This window comes from Mus caroli, chromosome 1 (genome assembly GCF_900094665.2).
Source record: "Mus caroli chromosome 1, CAROLI_EIJ_v1.1, whole genome shotgun sequence".
NCBI classification, from domain to species: Eukaryota; Metazoa; Chordata; class Mammalia; order Rodentia; family Muridae; genus Mus; species Mus caroli.
This window is the reverse complement of record NC_034570.1, coordinates 179,621,661-179,644,000: the sequence shown is the minus strand read 5'-3', so window position 1 is coordinate 179,644,000 and position 22,340 is coordinate 179,621,661. Positions and strand designations below refer to the sequence as shown.

At 48.1% G+C, this 22,340-nt stretch overlaps 1 protein-coding gene and 1 pseudogene across 3 annotated transcripts in view; both read right to left on the bottom strand.

Annotated features, from left to right (window-relative positions):
- Ptpn14 (protein tyrosine phosphatase non-receptor type 14) overlaps positions 1–22,340 on the bottom strand; it is a 149,223-nt gene that overhangs the window by 37,114 nt on the left and 89,769 nt on the right. For all 3 annotated transcript variants that reach the window (XM_029477885.1, XM_029477888.1, XM_029477889.1), the window contains exons 4-8: positions 15,773–15,870; positions 13,311–13,378; positions 5,609–5,679; positions 4,986–5,073; positions 1,978–2,066 (exon numbers count right to left, since the gene is read on the bottom strand). In XM_029477885.1, the coding sequence (XP_029333745.1) occupies positions 1,978–2,066; positions 4,986–5,073; positions 5,609–5,679; positions 13,311–13,378; positions 15,773–15,870 (414 nt within the window). The remainder of the gene's footprint in view (positions 1–1,977; positions 2,067–4,985; positions 5,074–5,608; positions 5,680–13,310; positions 13,379–15,772; positions 15,871–22,340) is intronic.
- Positions 10,837–11,258, bottom strand: LOC110310193 (annotated as a pseudogene).

The following is a 22,340-nucleotide window of genomic DNA, read 5'->3' as shown; positions in this document are numbered from 1 at the left end:
GACAAGGTATCCCAGGCTGATCTGAAACTTACAACATAGCTGAGGATGAATTTGAACTTCTGGTCCTCCTGTTTACAGCACTACACACACACACACAGAGTGCTGGACATTGGCTTCTTGCATGTGGGCAAACAGTGCATACTCTGTGTGCTCTATTCCCAGCCCTTTAAGACTCAACTCTGGAGTCGCCTGCTCCGGCAAGCCCTTCCTCACTTCCCACCATGCACCCAGAGAGAGTGAGCCTGCTGGAATGCTCACTCCCACCACACTGTGGTGTAAGTTTTAAACTCTGGGATTAGATCGCTCACAAAACCCCAGAAGACCACGGGCTCCTCACCCAGTAGATACTCCCTGTCTCCAGGTCTGTAACCTGTGCACCGAGGCAGCCTCTTTCACAGAGCTCAGTTCTCACATCCTGAGGCAGAAAAGTCAGCTCATTCACTCCTTCGGAGCAGACTCGACATAGACACTAGTGAGAACCTGACTCAGTGAATCTAGTCTCTGAGTCCGGGACAGGTGAATTCTTTATCTAGGGTTTTCAGTTACTCACAGTCACCTGCCCATTCCAGCACAGCCGTGCTCCGCACGCAAATCTAGGAGTCCTCTCCCCTCTCCAGGTGCTCCCTGGCACAGACACCTGGCTGAGAAGCTACCTGCTCTGCTAGGATCTTAAGAGATAGGAGCTATCTTCATTCTTCCAGATGAATTCCTTCAAAACAACTGCCAAAACTCTACAGGCAGTCCTCACCCTGTGCCCTGCTGGGAACAGCATCTGAGGGAATAGAACCAACCCTGACAGGGCTTCCGGTTCTGACATCTGTGTGTGGCGGTTTCATTTCAGCAGCTCATGTACGTGCAAGGTGCTCATTTATGACGTGTGTGTGTGTGTGTGTGTGTGTGTGTGTGTGTGTGTGTAATCTAGGAGACAACCTTGGGTGTCATTCCTCAGCCACCATCCATCTTGGTTTTTGAGACAGGTCTCTCTCTCTCTCTGGTCCAAAACTTGCTGGGGAAGTTAACCTAGCTAGCCAGCGAGCCCCAAGGATGTGCCTGCACCCTCCCAGCTCTGGGATCACAGCCTGTGCTACCACGCCCAGCAATTTTTATCCGGGTTCTAGGGGCAGAACTTGAGTCCTCGTAAGATTTTAACAACTGGGATACGATTCCCTAGCCCTTAAAAGTTTAAGTCCTAAGGTCTCTGTCCAGAAAGCTTGTGCTGGACGTTTCCAGGCCAGAAGGGGCTTTTGCCTGCTTCAAATGTCATTGGACACCTGCCCTAGATGCATGGCTACACTTATCAGAGGCACATACAAGAATGGTATTCTGTCAGTCAGCACAGGGCCACACAGCCCTGGTTGAGCATACGTAACAGAACCTATAGGCAGCCATGCAGAGAGCCATCTGGTGGGCAGGTGTGGGGCTGGAGACAGTAACCACATCTCTGCATAGGATTTGCTTATGAAACAGAAAAGAAGGCTAAAGGGTCTAAGTAATTGAAAAAAATTACTCAAATCGATTAATTTGTTATCACAGACCGAGTGACTCTGAGATACACTTTTATAGGCCATCAATCCCCTTTGTTAGTGTGAAGGTTAGTTTGTAGTTGTCCAGCGCATGGTCAGACAGAAGGTGCAGGGCTGTGGGAAGAATGTGGTTTGGATCTAAATGGCCAGGGACAGTCAGGGACGGTCGCAACAAAGGCAACCGGCAGGACTGACTATGGAGCCTGCTCTTCCCACACTCGAGGTCTGCCCCACTGACTCAGTGGACTTGAAACGCACGTTCCCGGTCGTCAGGAAGGGTGAGCCACCAGAAAGAGCACTATCGGTTTTTCCCTGCCCCATCAATCCTGAAGATGCCGAATTTCATTTAAACTGAGAAAATGCAGCTCGCTCCGGGCTGGTGTGGCTCTGAGAGCACTGCACAGCCATCAGTGGCCTGCAGCCCCTGAAGGGAAGGGCAGGAGGAGGCTATTACCTGTATATCACTGCCTGTCTCCCGATCCTGTTCCTCACAAAAATCCCCATGAAGAAGATGCCAAGGTTCATGCTGTTGCCATGACTGTCCTGCGGATCAACAGAAGGTGTCTGTTACCACGGTGACCTTAGCACACCACTCACACTCACCAAGGTCATCCCGTCCGAGAGAGAGAGAGAGAGAGAGAGAGAGAGAGAGAGAGAGAGAGAGAGAGAGAGAGAGAGAGAGGGGTGAGTGAGGAAGATGTGGGGTGGGGCGTGCACATATACCTCAGACCGGGCTACCATGTGCACTTGAAATCAGACACTCTGGCATGCGTCAGGGGACGCCATGATTCTAGGTGAAATGAGAAAGGCATGGGGAGATGAACACAGAGTTCACTTGGAAAGCATGGATCTCATCAGAGTGGAGAGTGGGGTGGCAAGGTGCAGAGGCTGCAGGGGTGGGGAGATTCAGGCCAACACAAAAGCTATAAATGAATGAATGAGTGAGTGAATGAATTTTTAAAAAGCTATGACTGTGAAAGGACATATGAGTTAGCTTGATCTCCCCCGCACCCAGTCCTACATGAACATAGATATCAATAGAGTCTGTATCTAATAAATATACATCATTTAATTTGTTATCTTAAAAATGCAGACACAAGGCAAGAGACAGTACCAACCTTAAGCATCTGTCTGCAGTCTGCCCGAGGTCACCCTAGCAGAGCTGGCTGCAATGCAGGGGTCACGGGATTCCCTGACCGCATGCATCCATCTTTACCACATTCTATTTAGAGCCAATTTAGAATTTTTCTCAAATATGTTGAGTTCTACCAAATTTTCAATTTTCCCTCCTTTCTCTTTTTTCTTCTTTCTTTCTTTCTTTCTTTCTTTCTTTCTTTCTTTCTTTCTTTCTTTCTTTCTTAGAAAAAGCTACCCACCCACATACTCTTAAGAGCTGGACATCACTTGGGTTTGTGTAAAATCTTACCCCACTGGGGCCCAAGCCCTGCTACCTCTCCACCCTTCAGTGCTGGCCCTCAGGCCCACGGGTAGCCCCACCCACTAGGAGCTCCCCTCTGTTTCCTGGGCTCCCCTTTTCAGACCCCCAAATTGCTCAGATGGTAAACATTCCAGGCGGCCTACCAGTCTTTCTCTCCTGGCTCCCATCTTCGTGAGACAGCTCTGATGCACTTCCCTCCGCCTCAGCCTGTACTCTCTGTTGTCTTCCGTTTCTAATATATCACTTGTCAATATTTATTTCTATTTTATGGGTCTTTTGCCTGCTCTGTGCTCTGTATGCATGTCTGGTTCCCACGTAAGACAGAGACGGTACCAGATTCCCTCGGACTATAGTTAAGGACATCTGTGAGCTGTCTAGCAGGAAGCTGGGAACCAAACCTGGGTCCTCTGTGTGAGGAGCCACTTCTCCAGCCTACTTCTCATATATTTTTAATTTCTGAAAAAAATGTGACTGTTGTAAAGAGTGGATTTTTTTAAAACTAGGGTATTGTTATCCCAAGTTGTCACAAAACACTGTGGTTGTCCCACTCTGAGGAAGGCTCCTAATTCCTAAAGAACCTGCTAGAAGAACCCACTGAAGGATCTGCCAGAAACCCACTGAACCTCTACAAAGCAGGCGTCAGTGCTAGCTTCACTGGCCGCCCTTCCTACGGTTCGAACAATAAAAACAAACAAGCAGATGGTTGCAAAGTGAGATCCCAACTTCCAGGCAGAGAAGCTGGCTTGGTGGAAAGAGAGGAAAGTTTACTGCCTTTTCAGTGACACAAAATGTTATGACCATATACGGGGTGCTGACAATGGGCTGCAGATGGGCTTGCCAGGCATTACTGCAAGAAAAATGGATTACAGCCCTACGAAGGGCGGCATTAGAGAAGCAAAAGAAAATTAAACAAATCTAAAAAGAGAGCCATTTAGCCCTCAACATGAGACACGGCCACCCCGCTTGATTTTGTCCGACGCTCACAGGCCATTCTCATTAAGGCAAATTGCAAGCAAGCAGCAGAGAGGGAGCAGGTCATGAGTAGAAAGCAGCCGGCAGAGCCGGCCCGGAGTGAAGTCCTGAAATCTCCAGATCGCTGGGATGGCAAGCTGCAATGAGTTTCTGATAGCATGCCTATCTTCTGAAGAGTTGGTCAGCAGAGAGGGGGAAATGACTTTGGATCCTGGGCTCCATGATGCTTCCAGCCACACCCACTCTGGGAGGTGAGGCACTTACAATGGGTGTGAGGTCCTTTCATGATTTCCTAGGCATGGTTTCCAGAAAACACCCACCACACACAGAGCTGGAGAAAGAAGACATGGTTGCATAGTGGAGACGCTTTTATCTGCGTTGCCAGCAGTCGCCCCACATCCAAAGAAGAGCGGAGAAAAGCACAAGAACCCCCCTCGCTAGCCTCCGTTCACATCCCCAGGACGCCTGCTGCTTGCCCTGCTTTAAGAAAGGCAAGGTCTGGCCTTGACACTTTAAGATGAGCGGTGCCGGTGGATGGACTCAGATGAATGTCCTAGAACTGCAGATATTCTGCTGAAGATCAAACCCCAAGTCTCTGAGCTAAGAAGGGGTTCTCTTTATCTAAAGCGAGTTCTTAACACCGCTGTGCTGGTTAGGATGACAAATGTCCCCCCACAAGCTCACATGTTAGAAAACGTCACCACCAGCTGGGAGAAGTGTTTGGGAAAGCTATAGAACCTTTCTAGGTAGCAGAACCTTGCTGGAGGAAACAGGTCACCAGGGACAGTCCTGAGGCGTCATAGCCCAGTCTGCTCCCTGCTGATTCTGCACGCTGGTTGCTTATGCAATGTGACCCACTGTCCCAGTGCCTTCTCCAGCACCAAAGGCTGAGCTAAGATTGACCTTCCTCCTTCAAGTTGCCGCTTGTCCAGTCACAGAGAAGAAAGAGAAACTAATTCATCAACTAATGTCACATGACACTGGGAAGCTGAAGCCACTCTGGCCCATGGCATTAACTCTGAACGTGTGCAGGGGCAGGGACAGCCTGTTACCTTCACCGGGAAGATCTCCTGTCCAAATCCATCCAAACGCTCTACTTCGTTGATGTACATCAGTTCAGCTTCAGCCGGCAGGATCCCGCTACAATTCAAACAGCGCCACGGGAGGAAATGGTTAGCAGTACAAAAATGACTGGAAACCCTCAGGATCCTAATGGCAAACTTTAGAGCTGCGGCACTGGGGATGGCAAACCTTTCCACCAGGGAGGACGGTACCGTATCAACTGTGGCACTGACATTCAGCTGCCTTTTACTCGACGATAGATAGATAGATAGATAGATAGATAGATAGATAGATACATAAGGAAAAGAAGGCAAGTTACTCAATTAAGACACCTAGCCTTAAAAGCACTCACTGTCCCACACACCTCTGTGGACAGTGTTGTCTACTTTGAAAAGATACTAGTTTGCTCAGGACTATGAAGATTTTCCATAATTTTAAAAAGGAAAATTTTTCAAGAGAGAGGAGGGGCAGGGAGGGAGAGGAAGAGAGTAAGGAAGAAAAGATAAGGACAGGAAGAGGGAGGGAGGAAGCAGGGAAGCACAGCCAGGAGTTGGGAGGAGACAGAATGCGTGCTGTATTGGCCGGACAGGCTCTCGGACTCCGCCTGCCTTACCTATGAGCTTTGTGCTCCTGGGCCACCTTTTGGGTTAGCTCCTCCAGAGCCGCCTCCTCCATGGCCAAATCCTGGAAGAACAGGGTGACAGATCAGGGGTGGTGTCTGAAAGTGGCTCTCTTGACAGGTCTCTCCAGTGACGCACCCCCCCCCCCTCACAGAAGAATGGGCTCAGGTATATGGTCCCTACTGTTGCACACACTTCTTCTCCATAGCCAATGGGACCCAGACAGCATAGATAGGCTCTGCCCGTTAGGCAGAAAGCTCCAGGCCTCACCCGGTTCTGCCTCCTCAGCCAGCTTTCTTTTACGTGGGTTCTGGGAATCAAACTTAACGTCCTTACAAGCTCATTACTGTCCAGCTGTCTCCACAGCCTGCGGGTATGTGTTTTTTAATGATTAGGGCAGAAGCCAATGAGTATCCATCCAGGCTATCATTTTTAAGAGTTGAACATTGGAATCTGCTGTGCCAGGACCTTTTGTCTGCCTCTAAAATTCCAGGCAATGAGTTTAAACTGTGTGGTGGCAGAGCTGGCTCTTTCTGGTGTTACTTGCTGCTCAGCATGGGAGGGGCTGGAACACACCTCAGGACACCTACAGGGCTGTCTGCAGGATCTCATGTGTACAGGTCCCCCTTAGTGCCTCAGCCAAGGCATACGTGGCTGTCAGGCACCAAGAGGGCACAGCATGCACATCTCTGGCTTCTGCATAGGTAACAGCAAGAATCTTCCAGCTACGTCCTGCTGAGGGAGTCTCCCTGCTCCTGCTGTTGGGGGGTACAGGGCGGGGTCTGAAATGTGGGCGGATTCAGACAAAGTGTGAGGGAATGCTTGTTGTGTGAGCATGAACACCTGAGGTCTAGCCTTAGAATCCACAAGAAGAAAATATGGCTTGGGTGCCTTACGGGGTTTGACGTGGGTGCTGGGAACAACTGAAACAGATGGCTTGGGAGGCCGACAGTCTCTGCAAGGGTGGAACCTGGAACTCGCTGCCCTGGAGATGCAGCCTAGTGAGTGAGTTCCAGGCAAACAAGAGGCCCAGCTTCAAAACCCAAAGTGGACCAGCACCCTAGAAATGATAGCCAGGGCTGACTTGTGCGCGCGCGCGCACACACACACACACAAATATCTTAAATAGCATTTATATAGAAGTTCACTTCCAATGTTACAAGCCTACATGGGTGCAACCCCTACACCAAACCCAAAATAGACATGGCTGAGAACTACTCTATCTCAAAACAACAATGTGAGGAACTGGTGTTGTTGAAAGCTGAAGAAATGAGCCCATAACTGTGTCTGGAAGTTCTGTTCTGCGGATTCTAGAAGGTCCTAAGCTCCCGAGAAACAGAGAAGTAGATGAACCCCAAAGGGCTCTTCCTTATCATTGGTATTGATTGACTTCTGGACAGCCACTGAGATGACAGGAAGGAAATAAACAGGCTTCCTGTTGTGAGACTCGAGGGGTCTTGAGTGCTTGAGACACTAACTGCTCCCATGCCTCTCAGGCAGCAGCCATACCAGGTGCTAGCTAATTCTAAGAGGCACAAAGGAAGAGAATGAATTGAAGATCAAAGGGCTTCACTAAACCTCCAGTTCCGACTTTGAAAGGGCCCCAAAATACCCTTCTGCTTCTATCTGCAGCTCCGTGTCTCCAGCTGTGCAAATGTGGGGGGAGGGGCGGGGCGAGGTGAGGCTTGCACACCCCAGAGATGTGTAAGAGTGTGGCAGTGCCGGATAACAAATGGCAGGGAATGCGGTACAGCCACACACCTGTGGGCCGTCTGTGTACTTTGTTCTCTTCTCTGCTGAAGAAATACCATCTGCCAAGTCAGTGACTAGGCAGGATCAAACAGGGCCATTCATCCCTCCCCCAGTTGAAGAATGCATGCTTCCCTTTGAAAGCTCTGGGAGAACCTAGCTGAAGGTTGACAACTTTCCATGGCTCCCCGCTGCTTGCACAAATGAGATCAGACACCTGGGCCTGGCATCTGGACCTTTCTTCAGTGGGACCCAGTGGTTCCTTCCAAACCGCCTCCTCTGAAGAGTTCAGAGCCTCGGGCAAGCTGCTGTTCTTAACACAGCCATTACTGGTTTTATTTACACTGGTGCCCACCCTTCTGGGGAGAACCACACAGTACATCATGCAATGGGAAATGCCCCGGGGCCGTGTCAACTATCGCTCCCTTCCCTCACCTGGACATGCCCTCTCTGCTGTGGGCACCCGCCACACCTCTTCTGGATGTTCTATCTACAGTGTTTCCTCTGTGGTTATCTGTACAGCACCCTAGCTCCTTCCTTGCCCCCATCCCCCTGACAGAATATGACCACCTCAAGGGCAGCAATTCTTCCCATCCTGTGGGAAGTTAGTCACAGGGCTTTTCCAAAATGACCCTTCCAAGTTCATAAGACAAACTAAGCGGTCAATAAATATCAACGGAACTAAACTCGTTGGACGACATGTGACTTTCGTATTATAAGACAAGAGGTTTCGATTATGTCAAACTGGTTAACGGTAGCTTGTCCATCCCTCTGCTTACCCTGTCTGCTTGCATTACAAAATGCAGACAGTGGCACTGATCAACTCATTTGCATATCATAGAGTCACTCTAATAGTAACACATCCAAATGACTGGTCACTGAGAACTTGCCCTGGACCAAGCTCAGATGGATAGTTTCCCTGGTCTTCACAACGGTGCTGGCTTTCTTCTCATCTCAGATGAAGCCATCAGCTAACTTGCTCAAGGTTATAAGGCCAGTTAGGGGCGTTAACCCCAATACAGCCTCAGCACCACCCGGCAACTACGTGGTGAAGTTTCAGAACACAGACTACCCGGGACAGATCATGGCAGGATGGACTGGGGATATGTGCGCAGAGAAGAAAGATGAGGGCTGAGCCCAAGCCTAGGCCCATTCCAGACTCATGCGCACAGGAATCCACCGACTTCTTATTCAACATTCCCAGAGGACTGTAGGGGAGGATAAAAACACTTCTGATCTTTCCTACACAGCAGCCCCTAGACACACACTGGGCTACTGAACAGTAAGAGATAGCCAGTGTGGACAGAAAACTCAACCTCTAACTTCATTTAACTTTAATTTAAATTTGAATACAAACATCCACTGAAGCTGATGATAAACCTTTCTGTAGAGAGCAAGCTTAGACCTAAGAATAATAATCTTGATAGTTGGGAGTCAGGATAGCTGAGGCAGGACAATCTCATGTTCAAGGTCAACTTAGGCTACATATTAAGTTCAAAGTTAACTTGGGAAATTTTGGGAGACCTTGCCTCAAAATAAAACAATATCAAAAAGGCCAGGGGAATATTTTCATCACTGGGTACTGTCTGGCATGTCTTAAACCAGATTAATCCCTTATTCCTGCCGGCAGGTGTGGAGCGAGGGACTGTGGAGCGAGGACTCTGTGAAGAAGGGCCTACTGGCTGAGCGGGCAGTTAGCACTACTTGGCACGCTGATTCCTTAGAAGGATTTTGTTCAGGGCAAAGGCAAAGGCACTGATAGAGCCATGGTCCAGAGGAAAACCTTCTGGAAGGTTCTCCATCAACGGTAAGCACTAGGCGTGCTCTGAGTCTGCTGTGATCCCTGAGCTAAGACATCATGGACATAAGAAGCCCCAATCTCCAAAAACAGAAAGAATAAAACCTTCCAGGTCTCATCACCTCATGTTTAATTTCTCCCTCGAGCGCCAAAGCTGATCTCTTTCCCTCTCTTACCCCCTTTGCCTTCTTGCCTTTTTTTCTTGCATGTGTATGCAAGTGCATACATGCATGCATGGGTGTGCTTGTGTGTGTGTGTGCACCCACATGCATGGGAGTGCATGTTGTGTGGAAGTCAGAAGACAACCTCATGCGAGTCGTCAGGTACCTTCCACCTTTTGCCTGCCTTATGATCTCTTCCTACCCTGGAGCTTTGCTGAGTCGGCTAGGCTACCAGGCCAGCAAGCTTCCAGAGACCTGCCTGTCTCTGCTTCCCAGTGCATCATTGCTGGGATACAGGCACATGCCATAGCACCCAGCTTTTTTGTGGGTTTTACAGACCAAAGTCAGGCCTTCATGCTGACAGAGGAAGCGGGTTTTATTTATTCCAACCAACTTTTGGAGTCTGCTTTTGTGTTTTAATGTCTCTCTTGGTATCTAAACTGTATTGTATCTCCTATGCAGACTCCATGCATGCACCCACCCGCAAAAAGGTCTTCAGGCAGGGGAATGGACGACGATGGAGGAGGAGGTTCCAGAGACTATCACAACTGTAGAAAGACTGGTGACCCTTCGTCCACCCGAGCTTCACTCAGCTAAGGGCACATGCTCTGAGAAACCTGTGTCTGTAAGTCCTTGGAAACTCGCACTATACTATATCATACTTATTACATATAATATGTAATTATATAATAAATATATTATATAACAGAGTAATATAAAATATACAAATTATATGTTATATTACATTATATTTGTAACAACAGAGGATCACTGCAGACCTGCTGAGCCCCTCTGGGAGACAGACCACTGTTGGGATATAGCACACTTCTGTGTCTTTCCCTAATCAATGGTCTCCTTTCCTCTAACCATCCCTGTAACTCAGTACAGCACAAGGACCTGGGAGCTGCACCCTCTGCCTTTAGACTCAGATCCACACATGGGACAATCTCTGTTAGACACAGAAGGTGCCAACCATGCACAACCCAAGAACTCTAACTCCCCTGGGGCCATGGGTCTCAGGCGCATAATTCCTCTCCCAAGAGACAAGGAATAGCAAAAGTAACTGCCAACTCTTTCCCAAATTCTGTTCTCTCCTCACTGTCCTGATTTGCCCCAGTCATCTCCAAGGTTTTCCTAACCCCTGAGGTGCACGTGATCCCGCCCCAGGTCAGCTCCTGACTGTACTTCTAGGTATATGGGATGGCACCTGATTTGGTAAATCTTACCCCGGGGAACATGACGATCCCAGTTCTTGTACAACTTCATTCCCAGCTATCACCCAGGTCAGTATTTAAGACAAAACAATTGAACAAAACAAAACAAAAACCAAACAAACAAGGTGTACAAGGGTACACTGATGACTGTCCTTTGACCGCAGTCATCCCACCAGAAGGAAGCAGGCATTCCACTGTAGACTACATGACATCTTCAATATATCTCTTGGCTTTTTTTTGTTTAAGTCACCTTTTATTGGACACTAGTTCTCAGTCAGGGTATGAAGGTTCAGCCCGTTGAATTCTTCCTGGATCAGAGCGCGGCAGGCAGTTATGCTCAGCCATGAAGTTGCCCTCCATAGTGACCCCTCTTCAGTGATACTTGAGTCGCTGCTCCTGTTTGAGCTCCTTGTAAAAAACACAGTAGATGAAAACCATGTAGGCTGCCAGCACCATGTTAGTCCCTCACATGCTGCTGCCTTTCCGACTGTTGATGTACTTGTAATACCAGTCATACCCTCTCCAAAACCCTCCTGTAATGCCATGGGGCGAAATCCTGCATTGATATCCAGCTCGGCAGCTCTCCAAGTTTATCTTCCATGAGCTTCTTCTCCTTCAATGGCACGAGCGACGCCTTCTTGAAGACCTGGTATCCCCAGAAATCCAGCTGTGTGAGAAGGCTCTTGGCTTTTATTTTTATCTTCTCTTGAGAAATGTCTCTTCAGGTAACATGACACATTTTGTTATAAGGTTGTGTGTTTTCTTACAGTCACACTTGAGCTCCCACAGACACGGCTACAAGTCCCTGGTGCAAAGCGTGATTTGCAAATACCTTTCCTCTATAAACTTTGACCTTTGCTTTCGTTTGATGTGACCTTGCTGCTTTTTAGTTACTTGCACTTGACGGGTCATATGCAATGGCCAGAAGCCATTGCAAGATGGAGGTCTTCTGGCATCCCCTCTGCCTTCCCAAGAGTTTTAAAGTCAAAGGGTTTATGCCTGCATCTTAGTCCACTCATACACACAGGGTAAGGAAGGCCCCCATTTCATGTGGGTACCAAGCTCTCCCAACACAGCATATGGAAGAAGCGGCCATTCCCCTTGCCATGTCCTTGGCCTCCTTGTCAAAAGGCAACTGGTTATACATGTGTGGATCTGTTTCTGGGCTCCATTCCATTCCAGTGGTCAACGTGTCTGCCTATAAGCCAGTGCTCTACTGTGTCAGCCATCGTCACATGAGGTCTTAGTTTGGGCTACTACTGCTATGATGAAACACTATGACCAAAAGCAAGTTGGAAAGAAAAGTCTTTACTTGGCTTCAGCATCCACAGTCCATCACTGAAGTAACTCAGGACAGGAACTCAAGCAGGGCAGGGACCTGGGGGCAGGAGCTGATGCAGAGGCCATGGAGGGGTGCTGCTTACTGGCTTACTCTTTATGGCTTGTTCAGCTTGCTTTCTTATAGAGCCCAGGACCACCAGCCCAGAGACAACACCGCCCACAATAGGATGGGCCTCCCCCATCACTCACTAATTAAGAAAATGCTCTACAGAGTAGTGTACAGCCCGGTCTCATGAAGGCATTTTCTCAATTGGGGTTCCCTCCTCTCCGATGACTCCAGGCTACATCAAGCGGTTACCAGCACACGGGTTACATATCTTAGGTTCAGAAAGCACATTGTCCCCGGCTCGGTTTTTTTCCTTTGACTCAAGATTGCCTTGGCTCCTTGGGATCCTCTGTAGCAGCTCTAAGTGAATTTTGGGTCTGTCTTTCCTGTTTCCGTGAACAATGGCATTTGACCATGACAGGGGTTGCATTATGTCTGTAGACTGCTTGGGTTGCATGGACATTTTAACACAGATTCTTCCAAGCCACGGCCCTAGAGCATGTGTTTGTATAATCTATCTCTCTTCAGTGCTTTATGGTTGTCAGTGAATGAGTCATGTCGTCTTCTTGAGTGAACTCATTCCTATGTTCTTGTGCTCCTGCAAACGAGACTGACTTCTGTGTATTTCCCCGACTTCCCCTACCTCTTGTCCTCTCTTGTGGTTCTGGGGACTGAATACATGGCTACACAAGCTGGGAGAGTAATCGACATCTGAGCTGCGGGCCAGCCCACTCTCACCACTTGCATTCAAATGGTACTAACAGCTTAACTAAAGTAATTTGAGCAATAATAAATGATAGAAAGGAAGATGGGTAGATAGATAGAGACAGATGGTAGATAGACAAAGAGTTGACAGATAGATGACAGTCAAGATTGTAGATAGATAGCTAGATGGAGATGACAGACGATAGATAGATAGATGAAAGATAGATGACAGACAGAGAGAGATGATAAATATGATAGATAGATAGATAGATAGATAGATAGATGATAAATATGATAGATAGATAGATAGATAGGGATGACAGGAAGGGGTATAATAGTCTACATTTGCTGATTATGTGACTGCATACATACAAAACTTACAGATTCCATCAACAGAAGAAAAGCACCATTGGGACTGATAAATTTAAAATCAGCCCAGAAGACTCGGTGCTGCCTCTCCACACTACCAACATTCTGCCTGGGGTGGTTCTGGGGAGGGGGAGGGGGAGGGGGAGGAAGTATTTTGAGGTGGGAGGGTGCACCCTTCTACTCCTGGTACTTCAGAACACTTGTCCCTCTGTTAAAGGGTGCAGACCTCCTTCCCAGGGAGCACAGAGAATGTCAAAACAAAGACCAAAATGTCCGAGGAAAGAGATACCAAGAGAAGCACAATGAACTCACCATAGGGAAGAGCACGTACTCTCGGAGGAACTCTCGGGAATCAAACTGGTTATAGTCTCCGAAGTCAGCTGGGCAGGAGAGTCAGGGAGACAAGGGCAGCCGTTACATGAAGACATAGACAGTAAAACACAGCAAACTACCCACACACCCGCTCTGACTGCACTCTCTTTGCTGCCCCATTAAGCAACATCAGTGCCAAGGCCTATCTTACGTGGACCCGACTCTAACCTAGCAACTGTCAGTAGTACTGGCAGGTGAACTCCACTAGGTGATTTTTAGAAAGAGTGAGGAAATTTGGAAGCAAGCCCTAATGGCTATTTAAAGACTTTCAAACAAACCTGTGTTTGTTTGTTGACTGTGTACCAGGCTGGTATCTTACCCCTGTCTGCCAAGGGGACTTTCTTCTAAGTCAAGGTTAATACGGAGAAACGTGGCTGGAGATGTACCTGCAGCTGGAAAGCCCCGCTGTAAGTCACCCTTGGCAGGCAACCTCAAAAATCTTCACGCCTCCGGAACACATTTACATGTCCCAAGATGCCAGGAACCACGTTTCTCCCGTTGCCATCTCACTGCGGCATGGGGGGGGGGCCCACGTGCAAACAGAATCCGCAGAAATACCTTGACGTTCACTGCCTCGCTTCTACAAAAGCCAACCCCAGATTGGATCTCGATGGAAAAGCACTTAGCAGCAAAGTGAGAGGAAGAGAGGCTGTGTGTTCCACAGAAAGAACAACAGGGCAGAGACGGTGGAGCTCTCCCTACAGAGTGCAGCAGGTGAGGTGCTCAGGGCAGGCAGAGGATTCGCGAGCCCGTCTCAAGTTCAATCGCCTGGTACAGCTCCTTTCCCTCTGTGGGCGTGGTCTGTCTTTCTAATGGCCCAACAGGGGCTGTTAGAAAAATGGGGGGGGGGGTGCTGTCTGAGGGTGCGAATTCATCCACATGTGTGCACATGGAGGCAAGAAGCCAACCTCTGGTCTTTCTCAATTGCTTCTGCGACCTTATCTTATGAGACAGGGTCTCCCACTGACTCTGAAGTATTCGGTGTTCTGTCCAGCAAGCCCCCGGAAGCCTCCTGTCTATGTGGGTTCTTGGGGACCAAGTCAGGCCCTCACCCTTGCAAGCTAGCACTTTACCGGTGAACCATCTCTCCAGGCCAAGAGAACCATGCTTTAACATTATGTACTTAAAGGAAGTCTTATCATACAGACAAAATAACTCACTTCAAGGCCCTAATAGAAAGGGAATCGAGGCTGACTCCACCAACTTCCTCAAGGGTCTACCAATACCCAGGATGCCCAAGCAGTGAGGAGAGGACACACGGAAAACAGAAAGAAAAGCCTCTCAAAGACCTAAGGCCCAGTGTGAAGGTGAAGGGCACACTGCATGTTCTCTACCCTCTGCCATTTGAGGATGGAGAGATGATGACTCAGCAGTTAAGAACATGTGCTGTTCTTGAAGAAGACATGGGTTAGTTCCCAGCACCCACATGGTGGCTCACAGTTGCAGTGCATCTGGTGCCCTCTTCTGGCCTCCTGAAGCATTGCACACACAGTACATAGATACACACACACATAGGCACACACTCTATTTTCAATATGAGCAAATGCATTTAAACCATTATTCAATAAATAGGTAGGTAGGTAGGTAGGTTGGTAGATAGATTGATAGATGGATAAATAGGTAGACAGATGATTGGTACATACACACACACACACACACAGAGAGAGAGAGAGAGAGAGAGAGACAGACAGACAGACAGACAGACAGATACGGTACAGATCTGGAGAATGGTTAATGACTTGGAGCATGCTCTTCTTCCAGGAGACCTGAGTTTGGTTCTCCACATGTGGTGACTCACGGTCACCTGCAACTATAGCGCCAGTGGGGCTGACACCCTCTCTTGGCCTCTACACACACCTAAACCACACTCACACATGTACACATAAATAAAAATGTAAACAGAAAGCACACATAATAACACTCTCCACGACGTCGTAAAGATTGAGAGACAAGTCCACCCAACTCCTGTCCCTCATCATACATCTGCCATTGACTTAATGCTCTCTAGTAAACTCTACTACAGGAGGTATGAAACATCGGTTAATGCTACTGTACTTTAAGTAGTGACAGCAAATTATTCATACTATCAGGGTATGATCATACCTTACAGAGAAATGATCCTGAGAAAATGTCCTCCACACTCTGAAAGACAGCTTCAATTACAGGTAGGATTTTAAAACTATTATTCTTCACCCAGAACCAGAATCAAACAAGCATTGACTGATTCGAAAGCAGCTTCGAGACATCTTCTCCTGTCACCCCAAATCACTAATTTTTCAAATTAATGCAAAACATCTCAAAGTGGCCAGGAGGCCTCAGCCATGGGTTGCTTAACCAAATCTAACTGTTTGTTCTGGGTGAGCATACTGAAGCAGGACACAGAAGTCCACAGGAGGCCTTACCTTGCACAGCTAAGCCAGCTAGCCGGATCACTTGTTCCAGGGAGCACCGCAACCGTCCTTCAAGCACATCTTTTTTGACTTGCAGGTAATACTGATATCTGTTACAGGAAGAGAGGACCAACTGTAAACAGGGACACTGGGATCCGTTCCCAGCAGGGTGTACGGGTGACGCTGGGATGTCACCTACAGAAGACGGACAGTGGCCTCTGCCCCTGGGTCCCTCTGTTCCATAGCAGGTGCGGAAGCCAGTTCACTGTTCGTGAGAACACACTCTTCAGACACTCTGCTGTGGGCCTCAGGGTGACCCGTGACCAGAGAGGTCACGGCAACACTCAACAATGCCCTCTTTCGATGGCTTAATTAGCAATTTGACAAAAATCTAGGATCACCCGACAGATGGGCCTCTCTGCGTATGTCGGGGCAGTTGGGGGGGAGGGGAGATTATATTGATTGCCCTAATTGAGGTAGAAATAACATTTTAAAATAATAAGCATGAATCTTTAAAAAAATAAAAACGTATAAATGTAAGAGTCTGGTCGGCCAGACTACTAATTGGCCACTAACGTGAAATTCTGCTGAAGCTCTTCCAGAGTGAGGTTTAGCCTCACATGGTTGCGATCCATGAAAACGTCGCTGATTTTAACTTTCCAACCTGGAGTACTTTTTTCCAAAAGCAAACTGTAGACAACAGACCGTGCAGCCTCCTAAGAACAGAAGCTCGAACAGTGCGCACTGCCCCTGACGGAACTACTGCTTCAGAATGGCCCACGGGAAAAACCTCCACACAGATGCTTGTCTCGAGGGCCCCCACAGTTGCCTCTCTGACCAGACTGCCCCTGCTATGCTGTCTGAAATACTGGCAGCCATTTTGCTCCTGGTAAGAACCACTCTGTATTACAGCTTAACTTTGACAGCTCTGTCTGGGAACCCAAAGGTCACCCCAAGCCTGGTTTCCCTAGACATGGAGGACTGATTATGGCAGGGTATGCCTGCACTACCACAGGTGCGGTGACACTCTGAAAAAGGCTCCTGGAGGGTAAAACACTGGCGCTCTGCCCACACCAGCCCATCCCACCCGGGACTATAAAGCAGGGAAAGACACAAGACAAGACGAAACAAAACAAAACAAAACAAAAAACAGGTTAGTCTCTGGTGGGAAAATTCTAGCCTCAGATCTGAAGGGCAAACACTGGGAGTTAGCTAATTAATTATTTTAAATCAAATGTAATATGCAACAGAAAACTAACTTTTGTTTCCTGCTCCCACCTGATCTTTTATCTGATAAATTTATAAACATTTTACAGGTTTCACCATTCAATCAGGGATCTTCCACCTACCATTATCATTGGGCTGTACCAATGAATGACCTGTATCAATGAATAACTCTATCAATAAATGACCTGTATCAATGAATAACCTGTATCAATGAATGACCCGTATCAATAAATGACCCATACCTATGAATGACCCCTATCTATGAATGACCCATATCAATGACTCTATCAATAAATGACCTGTATCAAAGAATGACCTTCACTGAGCTTTAGAGGCCAGTCCATCAGAAAACCTTTGTCTGTTTGCCCATCAGAGGCCACCACCCCTCTGCGGACACTATTCAGTCCTTAACTGTCATCACAGTTCAGATTCCTCTTACCCTCAAGTCCTACCACATGGGCAAGGAATTAGACACAAGAATTTACCACCAAAGTCATTTGCTGGCTATCAAAAGCCAGTTTCTCCAATTCTGGTAAGTGCTTAGATCAAGGGAGGAAATGCCAAGATCAATACTAAATCCAGTGAAACCAAGGGCATTGCGGAGAGCAGGGAGATGAGAGGGAGAGAAGTGGGAAAGAGCTAGAAAGGGGAAGGAGAACGAGAGGGGAGAGGAAGGGAGGAAGGGAGAAAGAGACAGAGAGAGAGAGACAGACACAGAGAGAGGGCACTGTATGCATGTGTGGGTGCAAATTCATCCATGTGTGTGCACATGAAGACAAGAAGCCAATCTGGTTTTTCTCAATTGCCTCTGTGACCTTTTCTTATGAGACAGGGCCTCCCACTGAATCTGAAGTGTTCAGTGTTCTGTTCAACAGGGTCCCAGATTCCTCCTGTCTATGGAGGAAGGGAGGAAGGGAAGAAGGGAGGAAGGGAGGAAAGGAAGAACGGAGGGAGGGACAGACTGATTCTTAGGGTGTTTAATGACAGTATCTGCATGGCAGAGGGAAAAGGAAGCTACAACTTGTTAATTCCTGATAATCTGAACAAATAACACTGAAGCACAAGCTTTTGAACTTAGAATCTTGACAAGAGTTAAGTCAAAACACCCAACACTAAGAAGCCTGGGGTTGGCCACAGAAAGGCAAGCTTCAGCCACATCCTCTGGCATTCTGCTCTGCTCTGTGTAGAGCACCAAGTCCCTAATTCCCAGTTTTCATGCCTCTCCCAAGGAGAATCAAAGGCTGGCCCCAGGCAGTATGGTCCACAGCCGCTGTGCTTGCCTGTCTCTCCTCTGAGCCAGGCTACAATCATAACCCCAGTTTCTCTGTTCTTCTTTATTGCGGGAACCCACCAAGGCTTCACATTATCCCCTTTGCTTGGAGGAGCACAACCCTCTTCAAGACAGGCAGAGCTTGCATCACCTTATTTAAACCCATGAGATGCTGGTGTTTAAAAACTAACAGTGTGGCTGGGCGTGGATTTCTGAGTTCGAGGCCACCCTGGTCTACAGAGTGAGTTCCAGGACAGCCAGGGCTATACAGACAAACCCCGTCTTGAAAAAACAAACAAAAAAAAAAAAAAACCAAAAAAAAACCAAAAAACAAAAAACAAACAAAACAAAAAACCTAACAGTGTGTATCTGGAATCCCAGCACTCAAGGGGCTCAGGCAAAAGATCATAAATCCAAGGCCATCCCAGGCTATATAGTGAACTCTGGGCTACCCTGGAGTGAGACCTTATATCAAAACAGAACAAAGCACTGCTAACTGCTGTGCACCTCCTAGGACGCAGCTCCGTGAGTCTGAGGAGGGGCTGAGGGCTGTGTCTCCAGGAGGATGCTTCTCATCTCAGACACACTGTATGGCCGCCACCCTTCAAGGCTCTGCACTCTGCACTCAGTGCCCTCTGCCATCTTGCTCACTGCGCCCCTGGGCCAGTTCTCCAGGGAACAGTGACTCACTCCCTCCAGGTAACCTCTCTTCAAGAGACCCTGGGAAGTACCTGGGAGTCTTTTGTGGAGGCTTTCATCTCCGCAACCCCAGCAGTTCTTAGAGGGAGGAAACAGAGCCAGTAAGAGGGTCCTTAAGTTATCAAAACCCCTTTTAAGTGCCAAGAGTTCACCGTGAAAGCAGACGCGCAGGCACATCTTTGAAGACGAGCCACTTGGAGCCTGAGGGTCCTACTTTCACAACTGAGAGGATGAGAGCAGAAAGAGAATCAAGGAAAAGGTGTCAGCTTCACCCCGTGGGCCACACAGTCTCTCTCCAGTAATGTTTCAGGGCATCAAAACCAAAAACAAAACCCCTTAAGATCCTGTGAGCAGGCTCTCAGGCAGAAAGCACCTTCAGGTTTACTAAGGAAAGCTACAGCAGGGTTCTCAAAACTGACCAAAGTGGTGGTGCGGTGGGGACCTCAGCTGGAAAAGGAGGCAAAAGCTCACCTCCTCCTACTAGTCACACAATATCTGAATCCCCGGGACACCCCTTCTCTACCATTGGTTGCTTCCACTTATTTTCAGTCCTTCAAGCCAGAAGGGCAAGCAGGTGTCAGCATGAACTTAGGAAGCACTTCCTGGGAGCACTTCCTGGAAACATAAATGCAAAACTTGGGAAGGACCAGACCGCAGTCTCTGCCTCACAGGGACCCAGTTAGTCCATCAAAGTTCTTTGCTGTGCTGTCTGATGGGACAGTCTTCCAGGACCTGGGGTGGGGTGGGGTAGGGGATGTTTGTAAAGGTGTTGTCACCTGTGACCCAGAACGGAAATTGTCTCCCATGTCACCCTGGAAGTGAAAAGAAACAGCCAAGAAGCTGTCAGTAGATTCTTTTGGGGACCGGATCAGTAACCAAGAAATCCACTAGATCCAGCTAACCAGCAACTCCATTTCTCTTGAGCCCAAGGCTTGTTGTCATTCAGCGACATCCAGCTCTTTGTTGCTGCCGTTTTCCAGACAGGGTCTCACGGATGCCAGGCTGGCCTCCAACTCCCTATGTGAGCAAGGATGACCTTGAAGCCCTGTTCGTCCCGTCTTTGTCTTCTAGAGGCATGAGCCACCGTGCCTGATACGTACTGCTGAGGACCGATCCCAGGGCTGCTTCATGTTAGGGAAGCTCTCTACCTACTGGGCGACATCCCAGCCCACATACATGGCAGCTCCAATTCAGACCATCCTGTGACAGGAAATAATGACTCCAACTCTACAGTGAGGAACACTGGATGCTCCTCACGCGTGTGTAGGCTGGCAGATGCCTGTGCTTGGATACAGTGTCGGGGATGTAGTATGTTCTACCTGGAAGCCACCCAGAACACGAAGATCTCTGGGCACTGACACGTGCCGTCACCACACGAGACTTTGGTAACGGTTACTAGTAAGACTGAAGGGGAAAAAAAAAAAAGAACAAAATTTGAACTACTTTAGAAATTATCTGCTAGCTTTACTTTCCCACTGAAAGCCCCTTTGTAAAATATAAAAATGGCGCCCTGCAGGATCTGAGAGCAGAGCTGGCGTTCTGTTTTTAGAATTGTTGGGCTCCTCTCTGTTTTGGTTAGAGATACAACTCTCCTAACTGCAGTGAAGTAAAACTGTGGGTCCTATTTTAGAAACATACAATTTCATGGAAGTACACTCCACCCTGTCAGCACTGTGGGTGGAAAGGAAAAATCCAGCCAGCCAATCGTCATGCCAGGAAATGAAAGCACAGCCAAGTTTCCAAAGAGGTCCGCTTTGAATCTAAGCTTGCACAGAAAATGCTAAAACATTCTTCATACTCAAACGTCCTCGAGGCATCCCATCTGGCTGTGGAGACCCAGGGGCTAGTCTTAGGTTACAGGCCAGCTCTCCCTGTAAGAATCGGGTGATAATTCTATACGTTAAATCAAAGTAGATTTTCTCATCTCATTTTTCATCTTGATTTTAACCTAAAGCAAAAACTCATTCATCGAGGAAATGGTAGTTTCCCTGTGTGATGCAGACAAGGGTCCCAACAATTGCTTTGGCTAAACATGGTAACTGGGAGCTGACAGATGCTCTGAGGTAAGCTAGGGACGGGGTGAGGGGAGGTCCTCCATCCTGAATGTCCATACTCTACGGCATGAACAACTTTTCCAACTTCCTTCTTCCTCCAGGATTTTGAACTGAAGTTTGTGTTTATTTTTAAACACTAAACTTGGCCAAGCCAAGGAAGCACTCAGTATTCTGACAGAGGTATGAAGTCCCTAAGAAACTACACAGCATAACATTACATTCAAAATGTTTGGCTGGGTCCCCTCAGTTCCATTTTAATTCACATGTGAGGAACCTGAACATCCTGTCTGTGTGTTGTACTTGCAGGGTTGTTCCTTTTGGTTGAGAAACGCCTGTGGTAGCCTACAAAGCAGGGCCTGCCTCACCGCAGAACCACGAGAAAGGCGCCAGGAACTCAAAGGCCGAGGACACGTAGCTTTGAGAGTATGTTTCCCACCCCTCCCCCAACAGAATCCTTCATTCCAAGTCTAGGGCAGCAGAGGATCCCCAAGTTGGGAAGAGCCCATCACGATGGCTAAGCTTTCAGACCTGGATTTGTCCTGACTGCCTTGCAAGAACACCAGCATGCCCACAGGATGGAGGCAGAGGAGTGGAGCACAGTTAAGGTACTGTATGTAGATGCTTGTTTGGAGGACCCACCCCCAACACTAGATGACCTCATTTTCTGGTAACAGTGTTGGGCTCACGGAATGTGACTACAAATGGTCGCAACTCTCTAGCAAACATCTTCAGAGCCCATGTGGTTCCTATTTCCCTCTGTCCTGAGATCTTTAGTGTGCAAGAAGGGACTTGTGTTGCTCCTATATCCGAAAGTTGACTCTGCAAAGAGCGTCAGTATTGGGTACAGTCCACTGATCAGTTCGGGGCACAGTCCTCTGATCATGAGCGCATTACAGATTTGGGGGCCTTGAACCGATGCTGGATAGTTAATTCTAAACAAGAAAGTCCGTTGAGAGTTTAACATCCATGCCTAACACCTGCATGTGGACAGCAGGAAACTGTTCTAAGAGACTGACTTGTCCAAGGTGACATTGCTTCCTAACCGAAAAGCCAGACAGCAATCACCTCCAAGCAGGGCCAACCACGGATGTAAAAAGGGGGAGCCCTCCTTTTCCCTGAAATCCCCAAGTAAAAATGAAACTGAAAATATCACAAACAGAGATGTGTGTGGCCCATGCTTCTGAGAAAGGCTTGCAGAAGCTGGCCCTTCTCCACAAGAAGTTGTGTGCCTCAACATCAGTGAGGCTAGCCTGGGGATATACTTAGGATGCACAATCAGTGAGGCTAGCCTGGGGATATACTTAGGATGCACAATCAGTGAGGCTAGCCT